Source organism: Mauremys mutica, chromosome 9, assembly GCF_020497125.1.
Source record: "Mauremys mutica isolate MM-2020 ecotype Southern chromosome 9, ASM2049712v1, whole genome shotgun sequence".
NCBI classification, from domain to species: domain Eukaryota; kingdom Metazoa; phylum Chordata; order Testudines; family Geoemydidae; genus Mauremys; species Mauremys mutica.
The window spans coordinates 44,160,997-44,179,561 of NC_059080.1; the positions used below are offsets into that span (position 1 = coordinate 44,160,997).

Genomic DNA, 18,565 nt, shown 5'->3' on the forward strand with positions numbered 1-18,565 from the left:
AGCAAGGAGAGGTTCAACAACAGGCTGAACAAGTGCAGAATGACTGTGTGCTTTTTGCCATTTAAAAGCCTGCTGGCGATGCCTGGATGGGAAGCTGGACATGGCCAATGGCAATATTCCTATGCTTAGAGCTGTGTGCTGTACGCTCCATAATATTTGTGAAGGGAAGGGTGAAAGAGTTACTCAGGACTGGACCGCAGAGGCTCAGTGCCTGGAATCTGAGTTTGAACAGCCGGAGACCAGGGCTATTAGAGGGACACAGCGTGGGCCATAAGGATCAGGGATGCCTTGAAGCAGCAATTTGAAGCTGAAAGCCACTAATATTTGTTGTATGCTGGGGATCACAGTGCTTGTAATGCTAGGAGGTGATTGGTGCACAGGATGCAAGAAGGGGCCTTAACATAATTGTATGTTGCTTTGCAGGGCTTTTTTTGCTTTCACGTAATAAAGATTGCTTTCAAACCAACACAGTTCTTTTACTGAAAGACAACCACCAGAGGAGAGAGTCTAATGAAAAAAATCATCAGCAGGGAGGGGGATGGGAGTTGGGGGAAGGGAAGGTCTCAAGAGGAGGTGGGGCCCAGGGACAGCTACAGATTTGTGTATGTCCAGGGGTCATACCCAACCTTCTCCTTTGGAGTACGATGCAGCGGGTGCTGGACTTCAGCCGGGCCAAACTGCAGAGGGATGGATGTTGAGTGCAGTGAGTAGTGAGAGTCCACACTGCTGGACTGTGAGGAGGTGGGGTGACCATCGAGTATCGCATCCAGCTCTTTGTAGAACTGGCAGCTTGTGGGTGCAGCAACGAAGCGGTCGTTTGCCTCCCACACCTTGTGCTAGGTATTCCACAGGCCTTCACTTTGACCCTGCACTGCTATGTCTTACAGGGGTCTATAATGCAAATATTTGTTATTAAGTTATACCAGGGTACAGATAAGTGAAAACAGAGCAGGCAACATCCTTCAAGCATATTATGAAGTCTAAACACTAAACATATTCTTCTGAACTTAGTACCTAACATCGATTTTGATGATGCTAACACAGGTAAACAAGAGTGGTTTCCAGCTATACACTTGTAAGGTCTAGCTGGTACCTGGTCTGCCACCGTCACACCGGGCTTCTTCCCATTCAGGACCCAACTGGGTCAGAAGAATCTGTGAACAGGTCCCTGTGGGGTAAAAGAGTGAAGGAACAATGTGGGAACTAGCCACATTTTACATTAGGGAAAGTTTCAAATATACAAGGAGAGACTGACCGTGGAAACAGGACTCACATCTGAATGGGGTTCACTGAAGCAGTGAGCAGTGTCTGCACTGCAGGCCCAGTGGGACTGTGTGAAGCAAAAATTGCTAGAGAATGAAAAGGTTAAAACCTTGAGGTAGGTTTGTATTTCATTCCCCAGGATGCCTGTTCTCCTTTCTGTGCCCAAAGCCCTGTTGTTTATGTTGCTGCTACCACCACTTGGCACGCGGATTCTGCAGCCTGGGTTTTTGTATGAACATCAATAGGTTCCTGTGTCACTGTATATCTAGCACAGTGATACCAGGCAGTGTCCGCGGATCTCAGGCCGGTCATTTGCAGATACAGCAGGATGTTGGAGTTATCCCTGGAGATGGTGAACCAGCCTTTCACTGAACCAAGGTAGTGTACATAGGTGCCAACTCCCAGCCCTGGAGCACCCATGGGGAAAAATTGGTAACAAGCTCCGTGAGGGAGCAGGGAGGAGTGGGAACGTGGCTCGCTCAAGGGAAGAGGCGGGGCTGGGGCCAGGATCTGGGGAAGGGGGTCTAATAGGGGCAGGGAGTAGACAGAGTTGAGGTGGGGACTTTAGGGAACGGGTTGGAATGGGGGCGGGGCAGGGATGGAGTTGGGGCAGGGCCGGTGGCAGAGGCTGGTCGAGTACCCACCAGTGCCAGCAGAAGTTGGCGCCTATGGTAGTATATATCACCCCCAGGGCTGTCTAGATAAGCCACCCAATCTAGTCCCTTCCCAGGAGGCTGATGGACCCAGCTCATATTGTAGCTGCTGAAGGTGAACCCGGAGGCTTTGCAGGAGAGGTGGAGAGAGTCTCCGGGCTTTTTCACATCCCCTCCAGACTCCACCAAATTGATCTGGGACCAGGCACCTGGGAATAAAGACACAATACAAACATTAGTATCAAAACAGAAAATACAAAATAATCACTGCCTCTCCAGCATGTTTGGGTTAGCAGGGGTCGGCAACCTTTCAGAAGTGGTGTGCCAAATCTTCATTTATTCACTCTAATTTAAGGTTTTGCGTGCCAGTAATACATTTTAATGTTTTTAGAAGGTCTCTTTCTATAAGTCTATAATATATAACTAAACTATTTTTGTATGTAAAGTAAATACAGTTTCAAAAATGTTTAAGAAGCTTCATTTAAAATTAAATTAAAATGCAGAGCTCCCTGGACCAGTGGCCAGGACCTGGGCAGCATGAGTACCACTGAAAATCAGCTCGCATGCCAAAGGCGGCACGCATGCCATAGGTTGCCTAACTCTGGGTTAGAAAATACCTTGCAAAGCTGCCACAATGTAAACTAAAGAGACCCAACGTCTCATTTCCCCTGTTGTTGGATGGGAGAGTTGTCTGATAACTGCACAGACACAGAGGGCTGGAGATTGTCTCTCAGGGTTCAGTCAGGGGAGAGAAAGGAACAGATTTAAACAGCAACCTGCCACCACCATTTGCATAGTCCCCTCTTTATAAGCAGGGGCAGCTCTAGGCATTTTGCCACCCCAAGCAAGGCAGGCAGGCTGCCTTCAGTGGCTTCCCTGCGGAGGGTCCGCTGGTCCTGCGGCTTAGGTGGACGTGCCTGCAGTAGGTCCGGGGAAGCCGCGGGACCAGTGGACCCTCCGCAGGCAAGCCGCTGAAGGCAGCCTGCCTGCCGCCCTCGCAGCGCCGGCAGAGCGCCCCCCGCCCCGTGGCTTGCCGCCCCAAGCACGTGCTTGGCGTGATGGGGCCTGGAGCCGTCCCTGTTTATAAGACATACAAACCCCGTCCTTTAATGACCTCACTTAGCTAGCCATTCATTTGTAGGGATTGCTTTTAAATCAGCTGTGGTGAAGGGCAATATTTCCCTTGTCTTTAGTGGGCTTTGGCTTATGTTGTGTGAGAGAAGAATATTTGGCTGGAACGCAGGGGAGATAAAAATTATACAATCTGTTATTACTGGGAACACAGAAGTGTGAACATTTATGTTCTCTTTTAAGATTCAGTCGCAATTATACCTTCAGGCCTTGCCACCTGGGTTACATCCTGTGACTTTTAAGGAGACTAAGGCTACGTCTACACTTGCCATTTAAAGCGCAAAATGTTCATTTTTTGCACTAAAACTGTGGGAGCGTCTACACTTAATGACTTTTTGCTGTGAATCTCAGAAGTTTCACCACAAAAAGAAAACCACCTTTATGAGAGGTGTACAGCTCGTTCCATGTTCTTTTGGTGCTGTTGTGAAAGTGAAGACATGTTTTACTGGTATAAACACTTTTGGCCTCTGGAGGATATCCCACAGTTCCAAAAGTGACCACTCTGGCCAGCATCTCTGCTGCTCTGATGCCAGGTAAACGGACGTCCATCCCTCCCCCCATAAGCCCAAGGAAGTTTGAAACTCCCTTTCTCTTTGCTTGTAGATGTGGCGGGGAAAGCAGCCAGACAGCCGGGGGGGAGGGCGGGGAGGGGCAGGGTAAAAAAAAGCAAGGAAAGAAACAAGGAAGTAATGGGGCTGCTGGGACATGAAGCAGGGCATCATGAGGCACTGAGCAGGGATCCAGAATGCCTTCTGCTCACCCCCCTCCTTCCCACAAGTCCTATGAGAGAGCTGCACTGTGGGATAGCTGCCCTACAGCGCTGCTCTCATCTGTGATGGAAGTGCTGGTAGTGTAAACACCCTTTGATGCCTGAGGAATTAAGTGAGTACACAAACCAGTGCTTTTCTTTCATTGGTTCCCTATCACCAGTGAAACTCTGCAAGAATAGACATACCCGAAAATTTACCTTGGGAAATTGTAAAGGGGCTGCTGGGATGCAAAGCAATGCATGATGGGTCATTGTCACAGGACCCAGGATACACCACAAACCCCTCTCCGCCTTCCCACAAGCCTGAATGGCGGAAGAGGAAGAGGTGCTATTTGCGATAGCTGCCCAGTATGCACCTCTCTGAATGCCGCTGCAAGCGCCACAAGTGTGTTCATGCCATTGCAGTGGCAGCTGACAATGTGAACGCACAACAGAACTTTCCCTGCAGCCCTGTCTGTGGGGCGCTCTGACTCCTGGCACTGTAAACATCTGCAAGTGTCGACACAGCCTGAGCTACTCCGGTTTCAAAGGTGACTCCATGGAAGCATTATAAGGAGCTATGGGTCAGTTGTGTACCTGATGGGCCTTAAGGCACCACCAATCAGGCTAGGCAGTGCTGATGCCAACCTGCCTGGGTGTCACCCAGAAGCACAGCACAAGTTTGAAATACAAACATACATACACATCTATAACTCATAATACAATAGAGAAACAAACATATAAACAAGATGACCATATCTAGCAAATGATAACATTTTTGCAGATATCTTACATGTCATATCTGGTCGTGACCGGTGTCCCACTGGGGGATAGCGGTGGTGACTCCATTAGGGTCAACTGCAAAGAATGGGGCAGACAATCCCCATAAAGTGGGTGGACATTCCAATACTTAAAACTTCACATACAAAAAATGCTACATGCATACAGATAGCATAATCATAACCAGCAAATCATAGCCTTTTCATAAAGCAGCAAAGAATCCTGTGGCACCTTATAGACTATCAGACATTTTGCAGCATGTGCTTTCGTGGGTGAATGCCCACTTCGTCGGATGCAAGAGTGGAAATTTCCAGGGGCAGGTAAATATAAGCAAGCTAGAGATAACGAGCTTAGATCAATCAGGGAGGATGAGGCCCTGTTCTAGCAGTTGAGGTGTGAAAACCAAGGGAACCAGACTAACACGGCTACCTCTCTGATACATGACAACCTTTTCATAGACACTTCACTCGACACCCTTTGTACAATATTTGCTGCAAATATATAACAGTGGTTGCAACAATGATCCATACGGTCATATTCTAATCAGATTACATCACAGTACATTTTCAGGGTAGGGGTCAAATTTATCACTAGGGTTAGGACTTTGTTTGGGAGTCAGGGAAGGGGATACAGAAGATATGAATTTGACCTACATAAATTCAGCTCGGAATCTCAAATGCAATTGTGCTAGGAGCCCTGCCGTGAGAAGGGGGATCCCAGCCTTTCTCTCTCAAACTCCCCAATCTGAGTTCGTGCTAGTAAATACAGGGCATCTCTTATAAGGAGGGGGATATGCCAATCATGGTCAGAGTTTCCTGTTTAAATCTGTCCCTCCCTCTGCCCAGGTTGTACCCGGGGACACAATCCGCAACCCCTGGGTCTGTGCAGTTACCAGCCAACCCCCCTGAGAACATTCCCTGCCAACACCAGGAACAACGAGGCTTTGCTGACATCTTGTTCTCATTGCAGCAGATCTGGAAGGTATTTTCTCCACTTCCATGTGTTGGGCAGGTAGGGGATTATTGTGCCCAAGATACTCCCTGTAACTTGTCTTTATTTCCAGGTGCCCGGTCCCAGGGGTTGGTGGAGTCCGGAGCGGATGTGAAAAAGCCCGGAGCCTCTCTCCACCTCTCCTGACAAGCCTCCGGGTTCAGGTTTACCACCGACTGGATGGAATGGGTCCGTCAGACCCCCGGGAAGGGGCTGGAGGGGGTCGCCCATATCATCAGCAGCAGTGGGAGCAGCACATACTACGATGATGCAGAGAGAGGGTGAATCATCATCTCCAGGGACAATCCCAACAACCTGGTGCAGGGGTGGGTAAACTATGGCTTGCAGGCTGGATCCGACCCCTCAGGGCTTTGCATCTGGCCTGAGAGACTGCCCCTCCCCCCCGGTGTTGCCGTGGGCCCTGCACCCTCTCCAGAAGCAGCCGGCACCACATCCCTGCAGCCCCTGGGAAGGGGGGCAGAGGGTTCCGTACATTGGCCTTGCCTCCAGGCACCACCCCCTGCAGCTCCCATTGGCCAGGAACAGGGAGCAGGGGCAGCACACTGGGAGCCCTCTATCCCCCCTCAGGGGCTGCAGCGCTTCCAGGAGCAGTGCAGTGTGGGGCCAGGGCAGGCCGGCAGGGATCCTGCCCTGGCCCCGGTGTGCACCACTGCCACCCCAGAGCTGCTTGAGGTAAGCGGGGCCACAGCCTGAACCCCTCCTGCACCCCACTCCCCAACTCCCTGCCCTGAGCCCCTGCCGCATCCCACACCCCTTCTGCCCCCCAACCCCTGCCCTGAGCCCCCTGCCACAGTCTGCAACCCTGCTCTGAGCACCCTCCTGCACCCCAACCGCCTTCCCTGAGCCCCAAACCCTTGCCCTGAGCCCCTTCCTGCACACCACACCCCCTCCCACACCCCGCACTCTCTCCCACACCCCAACCCCCTGCCTCGGACCTGCATACAATTTCCCCACCCAGATGTGGCCCTCGGCCTAAAAAGTTTGCCCACATCTGACCTGGTGTAATTTGCAGCTGACCAGCCTGAGAGCCGAAGGCACTGCCTGGTATCACTGTACCAGACACGCACCCTGCACAGAGAGGGGAAGCCAGTCTGAGCTCAGATAAACACCTCCCGTTGCGATTAGCAGAGAAAGTCCCAGCTGGTTTGATGCTGGCAGGCTGAACGCTCGGAGCTCACAGGAGATGGTAAGTCCCTCCGTTTGAAATGAGGGAACTGAACCCGGCTGGTCAGTCAGATCTAGATCCACAGGAGGTGGAGATACCGGGAACGGGGTGTCCCACACTGGGTGTGGTGGGGATTCACTTGGCCCCAAATATTCTATTATAGATGTAAGCGGGGGATTGGTCCTGCTACTGTGGGGAACTTCCCTGGCTTATACACTATGCTGATGAAGTGGGCGAGTGAAAGGATCTGAGTCCTCACTCCCAGTCCCTTTACCCAGAGCCCTGCCTGACCTCAAGGGCCTCCCTTCCACCTCCTATGTGGCAGAGTCCTCGTAACTCCGACAAGGCTGGGCCCAGGGTTCCTGGGGGGCTCGACCCCCAACCTTGTTGTGGTCACTTAGGGCAGGGGACTATCTCTGCACTGGACGCTTCCCTGACCCACTGATCATCACGTACAGTTCAAAGCAAATACAAATCATTAAACAGCAAACAATGTAAAAAATAAGGAAAAAAGGGAAAGGTGAAAGGAAAACCCGTCACCCCGCGCTGTGGCACGGGGACATCACAACCAGCGTCTCTGGAACGCAAGGGAAGTTCAGTCTGCTCCTCACACGTCCCAGGCCCCTGCTCAGGCCCTGGCTGTGCTGCAGGGATGAAAGGGGACATGAGTGTAATGGGAAGGGAGATCTGTGTTTCAGCGTGAATGCTGATACTTGTCTGAATGGAAGTGGGAATGGAAAAATTCCTGTGTTGTTTTTGTTGTTATCCCTCAATATTACATTCTGAGGATGGTTTAGAAACACGTAGCGTTCATGTCACACAAGTTCTTTAACACAACCAGAAGAAAGCTTCTGTCTAGACCTTATTGCTCATTAATAATTAACTAAGTAAATGATCTTGATGATGATGCTCAGCGGTGATAGATTTGGTGCTGGTTGTGGGCCTAGCGTCCCCAGAAGCTGGGAATGGGCGACAGGTAACTTGATGATTCCATGTTCTGTGCATTCCCTTTGGGGCACCTGGCACTGGCCACTGTCCAGAGACAGGATACTGGGCTAGATGGACCTTTGGTCTGACCCAGTCTGGCCCTTCTTATGTTCTTAATTATAGTCTAGGACCCCACAGTTTGGCACAATCACAGACCATAAAACCTCTCTCAGTCCCACCGAGTTTACAACCCGAGTGTAAATGGGAAGTGGCCTGTGACTGGGAACAGGAATAGAAACACGAATATAAATATCAGCCGCGCAGAAACATCTTCCTTCACTGTAGCCTGATCCCTCCCTTGACTCCCCGCTACAGAAAAACTCCCAGACACGCTGCTCTCGGCCCACTAATGTCAGGGAGGCTCCACTGCAAAACCTTAACTCTGTCCTCAGACTCCCCCCCCCCCGCCCCAGCTTCTCCCACCTGCACCCACAGGCGGGCCCCAGACCCGGCCCAAAGCACGAGCCAGGCTTGCTCAGATCACGTTCCTAGTGTCATGGATCATTTCAATGGAGACGGTCACTGCCGGGAAGGGAAAGGGGCTCCCGTCCCCAATCCCTCCCAGCGCCATGAGGAATCTTCCCTCTCCAGCGGGTGGCCCAGCCCAGTGGATCCCTGGGACACGACCCCTCCCCAGATACTGACCCCCCTGACCGGACGCTGCATGGCCCTTGTGTGTGTGGAGCAGGGCTCCAGAGCTGAGTCCCCCCTGAATCCCAACATCACCTCACAATAGCCAGGCCCTCAGGTCCTGGATGAGGAAATACAGTCACTGCAGGGAGCTGTTCATTCCTCCCAGGGCAGGGGTCCGAAAGTGTCAGGAGGATCCCAGCATCCTGTGCCTGGCGCTGTACAGACTAACAGACACACAGGACGGGACAGTCTGACTCCCGCACCCGGAGCCCTAAGACGAGTCACTCAGATCGCTGGCAGCAGGAGTGTGTGTCTCTTATAAAGCGGGGGCATGCAAAGGAGGGAGACAGTTTCCTGTTTAAATCTGTGCCTCTCTTTGCCCAGGCTGCACCCAGAGACACAATCCGCAGCCCCTGGGTCTGTGCAGTGACCAGCCAGTCCCTGAGAACTTTCCCCTCCAGCACCCGGGAAAATGGGATTTTTGCTCCTTGTAATTTTCACTGTAGCAGCTTTGGAAGGTATTTTCCTCTTCTGAAAGCTGGCAGAGTGAGAAGAATATTGTTACCGCTGTTTTTATACTGATATTAATGGCTTGGCTTTATTCTCAGCCGTCTGGTCCCAGGGGTTGGTGGAGTCCGGAGGGGATGTGAAAAAGCCCGGAGACTCTATCCCCCTCTCCTGCAAAGCCTCCGGGTTCGACTTCAGCAGCTACTACATGAACTGGATCCGCCAGGCTCCTGGCAAGGGACTGGAATGGATCGCTTTTATATACCCCGGCGGGGGTACTGCAATCTACCTTGATTCAGTGAAAGGGCGATTCACCATCTCCAGGGATAATCCCAAGAGTGAGCTGTATCTGCAAATGACCGGCCTGAAGCCCGAGGACACCGCCCGCTATTACTGTGCGACCGGAGACAAAGACACAGTGAAACCAAACCGATTTTTGATCATACAATAACCCAGGCTGCGGAATCGCCCTTCTCCCGGCAGCCGCGCGGGGGCAGCAGTGACACACACACCGCTCCAGGCTGGGACAGGAGACCCGGCACCCGGGTGAATGTAACACAAACCTCCCAGCAGTTTTAACCCTTCCGTTCCCGGGCAATGTGTCTCCCCTTCCTGCCCAGAGCCCCGCTGGGCCTGCGGCGCAGAGATCCCTCGCTCCATCTGTGAACCCCAATCCGGAGTGAGTCCTGCTCTGAGTCGCTCTCCGCTCGCTGTCCCGGCACGTTGGCTCTCCCGGGGCCCGTCTCGGTGTCAGACTCACAGGACAGCGTCTGTCAGTGTAAACGGGACAAGCGCATTGGGGTTCGCATCAGACCCAACGGATGGAGCGAATCGCTCCTGAGGCCAAATCCTCCGCTGGTGTAAAGTCACCGCAGCTGCTTCCGCTAGACTCGAGTTACTCCGGATTTACACCAGGGAGGCTCTGGCCCTTTCAGCAAACTGGGACGTTTAGCGGATTAACGCAGCGGAAGGTGATTAGTTCATTATAACCCGTGTGGGGCCCCTCACCGTGGCGTCTCGGCCCTTCACACGCGGTTATCGCCTTTCTCCCCACAGCGCCGCCGGGAGGCCGGGAACTATCCCAGCCCCTGGGTCAGAGCGGGGAGACTGAGGCACGGAGAGCTGGAGGCTGGATATGGAAATGGGCCGTTCAGAGTCCGGGCGGGGCTGTGGGCAGAGATCACCCAGCGCCTGAACAAACCCCACTCCGCTGAGCCTGGGGATGTGGCACTGCCGGGACTTTCCCAAGCGGCTGGTGGATTATTTTCACCCCAAGGACACTGGGCAATCACCGCCCGGACTCTCCGCGGGTGTCAGTGGGTGGAGCTGAGACATCCCGACCCACAGTAAAGTGCCACAATGTGACAGAGTCACCATGGAGATAACAGACCCCGCCCCTCGGACCGGGATGACATCACTCAGCCCAGCGCTGGTACTGAGGGCATTAGGGACAGTCACGTGACTAAGGGCTGCCGCCGGGAACACGGTAGATCAGAGTTTCTCAAACAGGGGCCGCGGCTTGTGCAGGGAAAGCCCCTGGCGGCCGGGCGGTGTGTTACCTGCCCCATTCGCTGGGCCAATGGGGGCTGCTGAGGCGGCGCGGGCTGAGGGACCTACTGTCCGCCGCTTCGCAGCTCCCATTGGCCCGGAGCAGCGATCGGCGGTTAGTGGGAGCCCGATCAGCCGGATCTGCGGGCGGGGCAGGTAAACACACCGGCCTGGCCCTCCAGGGGCTTTCCCTGTACAAGCCGCGACCCCTGTTTGAGAAACCGTGTATTAAGGGCATGTTGGTGCACATATCAGCAGGTAAACGTAGCGATTTCTGTCTGGTTTAGTGATATGAGATAAATATTCTTTCAGGTCCTGTACAGCCATTGACACTACTGAGAATAAAGTGCAAAGTTCAGTCAGGGACACTAAGAATTGTGCTTAAATTTAAAGTAGTGTCCTGAATAGAGATGGGTTTAAGCAAATTCTTACATGCTTTCATGAATCAAGGCCTAAGACATTGTACTAGGGTCTCCCTGAAATCATTTGCATCCTTAAAAATCATCCACTGCCATCTCCCTTAAGCGATTTGGAATATCTCAACCCTGCACTGCGCTGGGATTTTACATAATAGTCTTTGTAACAGATTTCCCACACTTAAATATTGCGGAGCTGTGCGTCTGAGCGCACTGTATCTTGCCTGAGAAAGAACAGGCCCTCCACCAATTAGAATGTCAGACTGGGATTTTCAAAGGCACCCAAAGCTGGGAAGTTTCCAGCTCCAATGGGATTTGAGTATTTACATTAAGACCCTTTAAAAACTCCACCCTGTTGCATAAACACAGTGGCAAGGTGGAGCTTTTAAGATCTATGCATTGCTAAATTTTATTATTTTACCCAGCATTTCCATAGAAACTTTAGTTTGACATTTTTCTCTGTATTATTGCCTATTTATAGTGGGTGTTGAAAATAATATGAACGGTAATACTAAGAGGAAGAAGAGTGATACAACACTTCTATGCAACTGAACTGTGATTCATACCATTAGCCTCGCTCAAAGCAGTGCAAGTACTGTACCCTCAGTTACAGTGGCACAGGCCTACAAACCCCTGCAGAGTATAACCCTAACCCATAGATAGATTCTTTCAGGGTACCGACTGTCCATTTTTACTGTATGACCTAGCAGAATTCAGTTATTCGGCTTCTGGGCTAAAACATTCAAAGCAGGCTAGGCGGGGATCCACACCCAACCTTTCATTTTCAGGTGCCAATCTAATAATAATTCTATCTTGTAGTCCAGCATTGCAAGGCGGAATTTCAAACATAGGTGCTGGACCTTGGGGTGCTGGCTTGAAGGTGATTCCTTTATATACAGAGTTTACAGTCTGGGTCAGTGTTTCAGCACCCCCACTATAAAAATTGTTCCTGCGCTCCTGGTTTCAAATGCTTGCCTCTTCCTTCTCATAGAAGAAGAAAGGACATTTTCAGACATTAGTAATAACACCAACCCCTAACATTTTATAAAAGCGATTTTCAGCAGGGGATGTCAGAGCTCTTCACAAAGGAAGGTTAGGTGAACCTAAAAGGTTATTCCAATTTTACGGAGAGAAATGACTTATCCAAGGCAACCCAGCAGACCAAGGAATGAATACCCGGTTTTACATGGCCCAGTCTAATGCTCTATGCACTAGGACACACAGTGGCCAGGACTCACAAACTAAGAAGAGACAGAATTCAGCAGCAGGTGAACAATCAATGATGCATTTTGTCTATGAGAGGTCCCGAGTATCAGGGGCGGCTCTAGCCATTTCGCCGGCCCAAGGCACGCTGCGGGGGGCGCTCTGCCGCGCCGGTCCTGCGGCTTCGGTGGACCTCCCACAGGCGTGCCTGCGGATGCTCCACCGAACCGCGGGACCAGCGGACCCTGCGGGAGGTCCGCCGGAGCCGCCTGCCGCCCTCCCGGGTACCGGCAGAGCGGGGACCGGCACAGCGCCCCCCGCAGCATGCTGCCCCAAGCACGCGCTTGGCGTGCTGGGGCCTGGAACCGCCCCTGCCGAGCATACTTGTAGAGATCATTGAAGAAGTGTTCCTACAAGAGAGACTCTAGCTCCTCCTCTCCAGACAAGTAGCTTTTTTCCTCTGAACTCGACTCCGGAAGGCCTCAGTTTAACGAGGGTTGTGGTTTCTGGTGTGGTGTTTTTTTCAAGAAGTGATGCAAATTCAGTGTCTCGGGGTCCTGCATAAATCCTGTGTTCTCCTGGACGGCAGAGAATGAAAAGGGATCAGGCCAAGGTCTTGGTGTCTTTGCAGTTACCGTCAGAAACCCTTCCCGCGTCAGCAACATGATATCGTGGCTGAATCTTCTCTTGATTCTAGCAGCCCTTGCAGGTAATTCTCCCCCCCCCCTCGTCCCCAACTTTAGTGGGAGACTCCGGGGAAGGTTGGACGTTCTTGCCCCAACCCAAAGCGCAGTGAAGTGAATGGGCATCTTCCCAACGGCTTCTGTGAGCTTTGGCTGAGGTCTTGTACTAAGGTGAATCTAACGGAGCTTTTTCTTCTTCTTTTCCCCCCAGATGTCCGGTCCCAGGTTCTTCTGGTGGAGTCCGGAGGTGGAATTCAGAAGCCCGGGGAATCTCTCCGCCTCTCCTGCAAAGCCTCTGGGTTCACCTTCACCAGCTACCATATGAGCTGGGTCCGTCAGGCGCCCGGAAAGGGCCTGGAGTGGGTCTCACGGATATACAACCCTGCTAATAGCCACAGCACGTTTTACAGTGATGCCGTTAAAGGGCGATTCACCATCTCCAGAGACGACTCCAACAGCCTGGTGTATCTGCAAATGACCAGCCTGAAAGCAGAAGACACCGGCCGCTATTACTGTGCGAGAGACACAGCGATCAGAAATCAACTGCAGTGAATACAAAAACCTCCTCCTCGAATCCAAACATTCTCAGCGCAGGCAGAGAGCAGCAGGCACTGACACGGCAGGGCAGTTTAAACACAGATCAATAGATTGTAAAGTCTCCAGCCCTTAATCAGGGCTTCCGTCCTCTAAAAATGCACATTGGTAATTAAAGACTCACTATGTTGACAGAACAGAGAGTATTTTATTTAGTGGACAGCAATGGAGAAATAGAATCCGCCTCAGTTACTATGAATAATTAGCTTTCTGCCCTTCAACCCGCCTCCTAAACATGAACTAAGAGGAAGAAATGCCAGAGACATTATTTAAAGAGTCTGTTTGCCAGAAGCTGGGAATGAGCGACAGGGGGTGGATCACTGGGTAACTCCCTGTTCTGTTCATTCCCTCTGGGGCACCTGGCATTAGCCATTGCAGGGAGACAGGACACTGGGCTAGATGGGCCTTTGGTCTGACGGGGTCTGGCTGTTCTTATGTTCTTTAGAGTCGTGGTGGACCCGCCCTAGAATTTTTCACACCATAATTCTGTCACTCTCTGCAGATACCTGGAGAAGGCTGAATGGTGCTCCATGAGCGCATTGCCTCTGTTTGCTCTTTAATGCATAAGCACAAACTGGAGAAGAGTTAATGATTACTTTGTTTTATTTCCTGGGTAATTTCGGGCCGTTCCTATACACCTGGTGGTTCACCCTGAATAAAGGCGTTAGGACTCTGTTCAAAGACAAGACCAAGCCATTTTAGTGTGGGATTTTCAAAGGCTCCCAAATGGTTCCAGCTTTCTTTTTCGAAACTCCTGTGTTGGGCAGGAGGTGCGTGTTGGAAACAGCTGTGGGGTGAGGTTTGGCCAAATTGCCAAGAACACGCAGTAAGGAAGCATCTCTTTCAGATTGTCTGTAGGTCATGTCCAAAGAGTAGTGTCAGGGGATACTTCTGGTTCTGTTTTCACATAGTCCCGTTCTTTGGCTGAGGGTTCTGGTCTCTGCTCTTCCCTATCAGGTCACCGCCCGCCCCCCCGCTCAATCTCTCATCGGGCCTGTGCCCCTTGCTGGGTTCAGCCCCTTTTATTTCCAACCCGCCCGGTTCTCCCCAGATTATGCAAAGCTGACACAGCCAAGTCCCTATTTACGCACTGACTCGGGCATCCCAGCCACAGGCACTGGATCCGGCTCAGGGACTTACCGGGCTGCGCTCCCCTCCCATCACCAGGCTGGGTCCGCTGAGACTCCGCATTTTCCTGGTTGGACTCTCATGTGCGTTTGTTTGTCTCCTCACCCGCCCATTCTCGGTATCTCTGCAGTTCACGGGCTGAGGGGGCTTTTCAGAAGTTGCCAAGTTCCCCAGGAACACTCAGAAAGTCAATAGTGCTCCTGCTCCTAAATGATGTGAGTGCGTTAGAAAAAAATCCCCTCTCCAACATCCTGCGTGAGAAGGCCAATGGAGTCACGCTAGGGATGTATTAGACCAATATCTGCCGAGCTGCCTGTCTCCTTCCGTCGATTGTATCTATTTAATGTCACTGTTCCTTTTAAACATTTCCTGTAACAACCCGCTTTGCTTGTCTCCAGGGGCCCGGGCACAGCTGGTTCTTACCCAGTCCAGCCTGGAGAATCCACCAAACTGACCTGTGCCCGTGAGCGGCTTTGATCTCAGCAGCTGTTATATGAAATGGGTCCGACGGGCCCCGGGAAAGGGGCTGGAGTGGCTGATCTACTATTATACATCGTCTGACAACAGCTACTCCCCGACAATCCAGGGGCGATTCACAGCCTCCAAGGACAGCTCCAATTTCTACCTACACGTGACCGGCCTGGAGGCGGAGGACACCGCCCTGTATTACTGTGCGCGGAGCCAGCTCCAGGCACCAGCATCCCAGGCCGGTGCTTGGGGCGGCAATCTGCAAGGGGCGGCAGTCCCTGTGTTTTGGCCCCCAAGCAGCGCCCCGAATTGCTGCGGGAGGGCGGGGGCAGGCCGTGTGCCCGTAGGGCGGCAGGCGCGTTTCAGCGGGGGCGGCAATTGGGCGGCAGGGGCGCAGCTTCTGTCTTCGGGCTGAAGAAAGAAGCTGCCTCCGAATTGCCACCGTCGGGGAAACGCGCGAGCCGCATTAAGGGCACACGGACTGCCCCCGCCCTCTGGCGTCAATTCGGCGCGCTGCTAGGGGCGGCAAAAACAGTAGAGCCGGCCCTGCTCAGCCCAAAGACTTCCACTGAACCGAACTGATTTCAACAAAGCCGCTATTCACCAGAAATGTAGCTATGCCTGTACAGTAAATGCAGTGCTTCCCCCAGCACTATCATTAATCTCTACCGAGCACGGGGTAGGATATCAGACATACTGTAAGGGAGTTAAACCCTCAATTTCCCAATTCCCTGGGGCTCTATTGAAATCCCTGCCAAAGCCACAAGAGAGGAGGTTACATTTCCCTTTCTCAAACATCCCTCCGTTGCTAAGAAGGCGCTGTCCTGCTCTTATATGTGGCTGAGAATCTCACACACCTTTACGAGTGTTAAACGACCAAATGCTATTTATTTAAATTGAGTTGGGGCGTCCGTACGCCTTAGGAGGCTTCATAATTTTCTGAGCTGAACTCACTGTCTTAGGGGGACACGCATCGCAGGGAGAGATCCTCATGTGCTGACAGAGCTCACACCCGGTCATCCCTTATAGTCGCCTTGTGAAACTCGCATGCAAATCCCTGCCCCGGAGGGTTCCTGTTTAAATACAAACCCCTGATTGGAGGAGCCTCAGTCTCCCCTAAGACACAGAACTGCCCGGGCCTGGCTGCTGGAGACAGTTTGCACCTTCACTTAAGATGAACCTGCTGCGGATTTTCCTGTTCATGCTGGTGGCCCCTTCAGGTACGTGTCTATTGGGGGTCAGGAGGGTTCCTTGCTGCAGTGATTGCAGAAGAGGCGCTGTTCAAATGAGACCAAGGGAATTAGGTGCTCATATCCCAATGGAATTTAGTGGCAGTTGGGCGCCTCAGTCCCTTAGGTGCGGTCTCGGGGTGTTTTATTTTCACGTGGTCCCCGCTCCCAGGGGACAGGGCCTGGCTCATTTCTGTGTTTCATTTCTGTGTTTCCTTCCCAGGTGTCCTCTCCCAAGTGCAGCTGAAGGAAACGGGCCCGGGAGCGGTGAAACCCGGGGAGTCCCTGACACTCACTTGTACCATCTCCGGAGACTCGGTTTCTAGCACCAGCCTCACCTGGGACTGGATCCGGCAGCCCGCGGGGAAAGGGCTGGAATGGGTGGGACGCATTTACTACAGACCGAGTCAGTGGTACACTAACTACGCCAGCGCTCTGCAGAGCCCAACGACCATCACACAAGACACTTCCAAGAACCAGTTCTCTCTGCAGCTTCGCTCGCTGACAGCTGCGGACACCGCCACCTATTACTGCGCCAGAGAGACACAGTGACACAGAGCAGAGCGGGACTGGCACTAAAAGGGGAAGCGGATTCTGACCACTTAATTTTCACAATTTGAACTGAAAGAGCTGAGATTCTCCTCTCCCCCTTCCCCATAACACTCCATGTAAATGGAAAGAAAATGCAAAGGGGAGGCGGGAAAGAATCTGAGCGAACTTTTTATGTATATTTGGACAAAGGTGATATCAGGAACAGGAGGATCGTGAGCCTAGTGACACGCACCAACGCCCTGATGGCAACATTTACAAAAGTGCTAGCAGCGCTTGTCCATCAAAATGAAGTATTGTGGATCTTCCAAGGGCTTTTCGGGGAAATACACAAACAAATCCAGTCCTTCCCCACCGGATGGGAAAGAGAAATACGGAAAATGAGGTTGACCTGGAAAGTTTTCAGGAGCACTTATTTGAATCGAGCTGCTGAGGAGGATGAAGATGTTGATGATAATAATAGTAAAAAAATAATAACAGATGGTGTTCAGATCGGATGCTCTACTAACACCCAGGAAACAAAGAACAGGAAATTGAGGAAGTGGAAGAGGGGTCTCTGAGTGGCTCAGAATGACAGCAGAGTACAATAATTAACAATAACTCAGGTGGCACCAAGGATCAGAAATGTAACGTAAGCTCCATAAAATCCCCTACAGTGCATATAGTGATTGTGCTATAAATACATAAATCTCTACCGAACACAGGATAGGATGGCAGAGAAGCAGGGCCAGCTCTAGGTTTTTTGTCGCCCCAAGCAAAACAATTTTTGAGCACACACACCCTTTTTCTTTGGCTTTTACACATGTTTGCACATCACCTAATTTGCGTTGTTTTCCACTCTGCTCAGCAATGGCTGCTGATGGCTCTGTAACCTTCATTCCAAGGGCATCTCTTGGACTCAAAAGAAAGACGGGGCTTGTATTCGTCACTCGGTTTATTGGGGGCAACTTGTCTTATTAAAGGGGAATCTCTTTTGCATTTGCTCTTCTTTCAGCGCAGAACTTCACTTCCCACCCAGACTGGAAGCGAGATCAGAGAGTTTCACTCCTTAAAGTCTAAAACCCACCAGTGTTTCTTTCCCCGCTTCTCCCTCCTTTCAGTAAAAGCCTCCTGGTGTCTTTCCTTTTTACCTTAATTGGAAGGAATGTCCCCTGACCCCCCCGGTCCCCGCTTTCCCATCAGCACCCTACTTCCAGTGACCTGCTCCTGCAGCGAATGCCTCACATGTCTAGGATTGGGAAATATCCTACAGATCAAAAGGGAAGAGTGTGTGTGGGTGGGTGGGGGAATTAGGACAATGGGCTCTGAGGGCGCCACTCAGTCTGTCCCAGAGCCATGAAAAAAACCTCACCCGGACAGTTCAGCTCCCAAATCCCTCTCTCCTCTTCCCCAGCACTAGCGGGGTTTGCATCCAAGCAGCTGTGAATTACACTCACTCCTGGGGATGTTTTTCTGTTTGTTGTTTTACCGCAGCCAGACAATAATCCGCACGAGTTACTGGAGGCTCCTTTGCTTGCAGGGCTCCACTTAAAGGCGCTTGGGTTTGGGAACCTCCTTCCCCCCTTTGCAGCTCTGATCACTCTGAAGAAAGACCAGAGGAAAGCAGCTGCCGATCCTCAGCTGGTGTGAATTGACATTTACTTCAGCTCCGACCATTCCCACCAGCTGAGCAGCTGCCCCCAAAGGTGTTTCTCAGCTACACCAGCACGTGTGACACGGGTCCGGGACTCTCTCCGCCACCCGAGACCCGTCCTGCTCTCATGAGAGAGTTGTCAGCACAGATCGCTGTCGATCCCTGCATGACACTGTCGGATTGGGTTCCTGAGCACGCCTGGCTGGCCGGGGGAGTCCCAACAGGTGTAAACAGCA

The 18,565-nt window shown here is 51.9% G+C and overlaps 1 long non-coding RNA gene and 2 gene segments (V, D, J or C); 2 read left to right on the forward strand and 1 right to left on the reverse strand.

Moving 5' to 3' along the window:
- Positions 1-1,176: 1,176 nt before the first annotated feature.
- Positions 1,177-10,303, reverse strand: LOC123378007. Its single transcript, XR_006582419.1, has 3 exons — positions 9,887-10,303; positions 9,442-9,648; positions 1,177-2,125 (listed from the first exon to the last, which is right to left on the reverse strand). It is a non-coding gene; the product is annotated as an uncharacterized LOC123378007 (long non-coding RNA).
- A 282-nt stretch (positions 10,304-10,585) lies between these two features.
- LOC123378004 lies at positions 10,586-13,376 on the forward strand. The segment is given in 3 exon segments: positions 10,586-10,684; positions 12,635-12,754; positions 12,940-13,376. Coding segments are annotated over 3 exon segments (483 nt in total).
- Positions 13,377-16,092: 2,716 nt separating this feature from the next.
- On the forward strand, positions 16,093-16,699 carry LOC123377545. The segment is given in 2 exon segments: positions 16,093-16,138; positions 16,371-16,699. Coding segments are annotated over 2 exon segments (375 nt in total).
- The last annotated feature ends 1,866 nt before the right edge of the window (positions 16,700-18,565 follow it).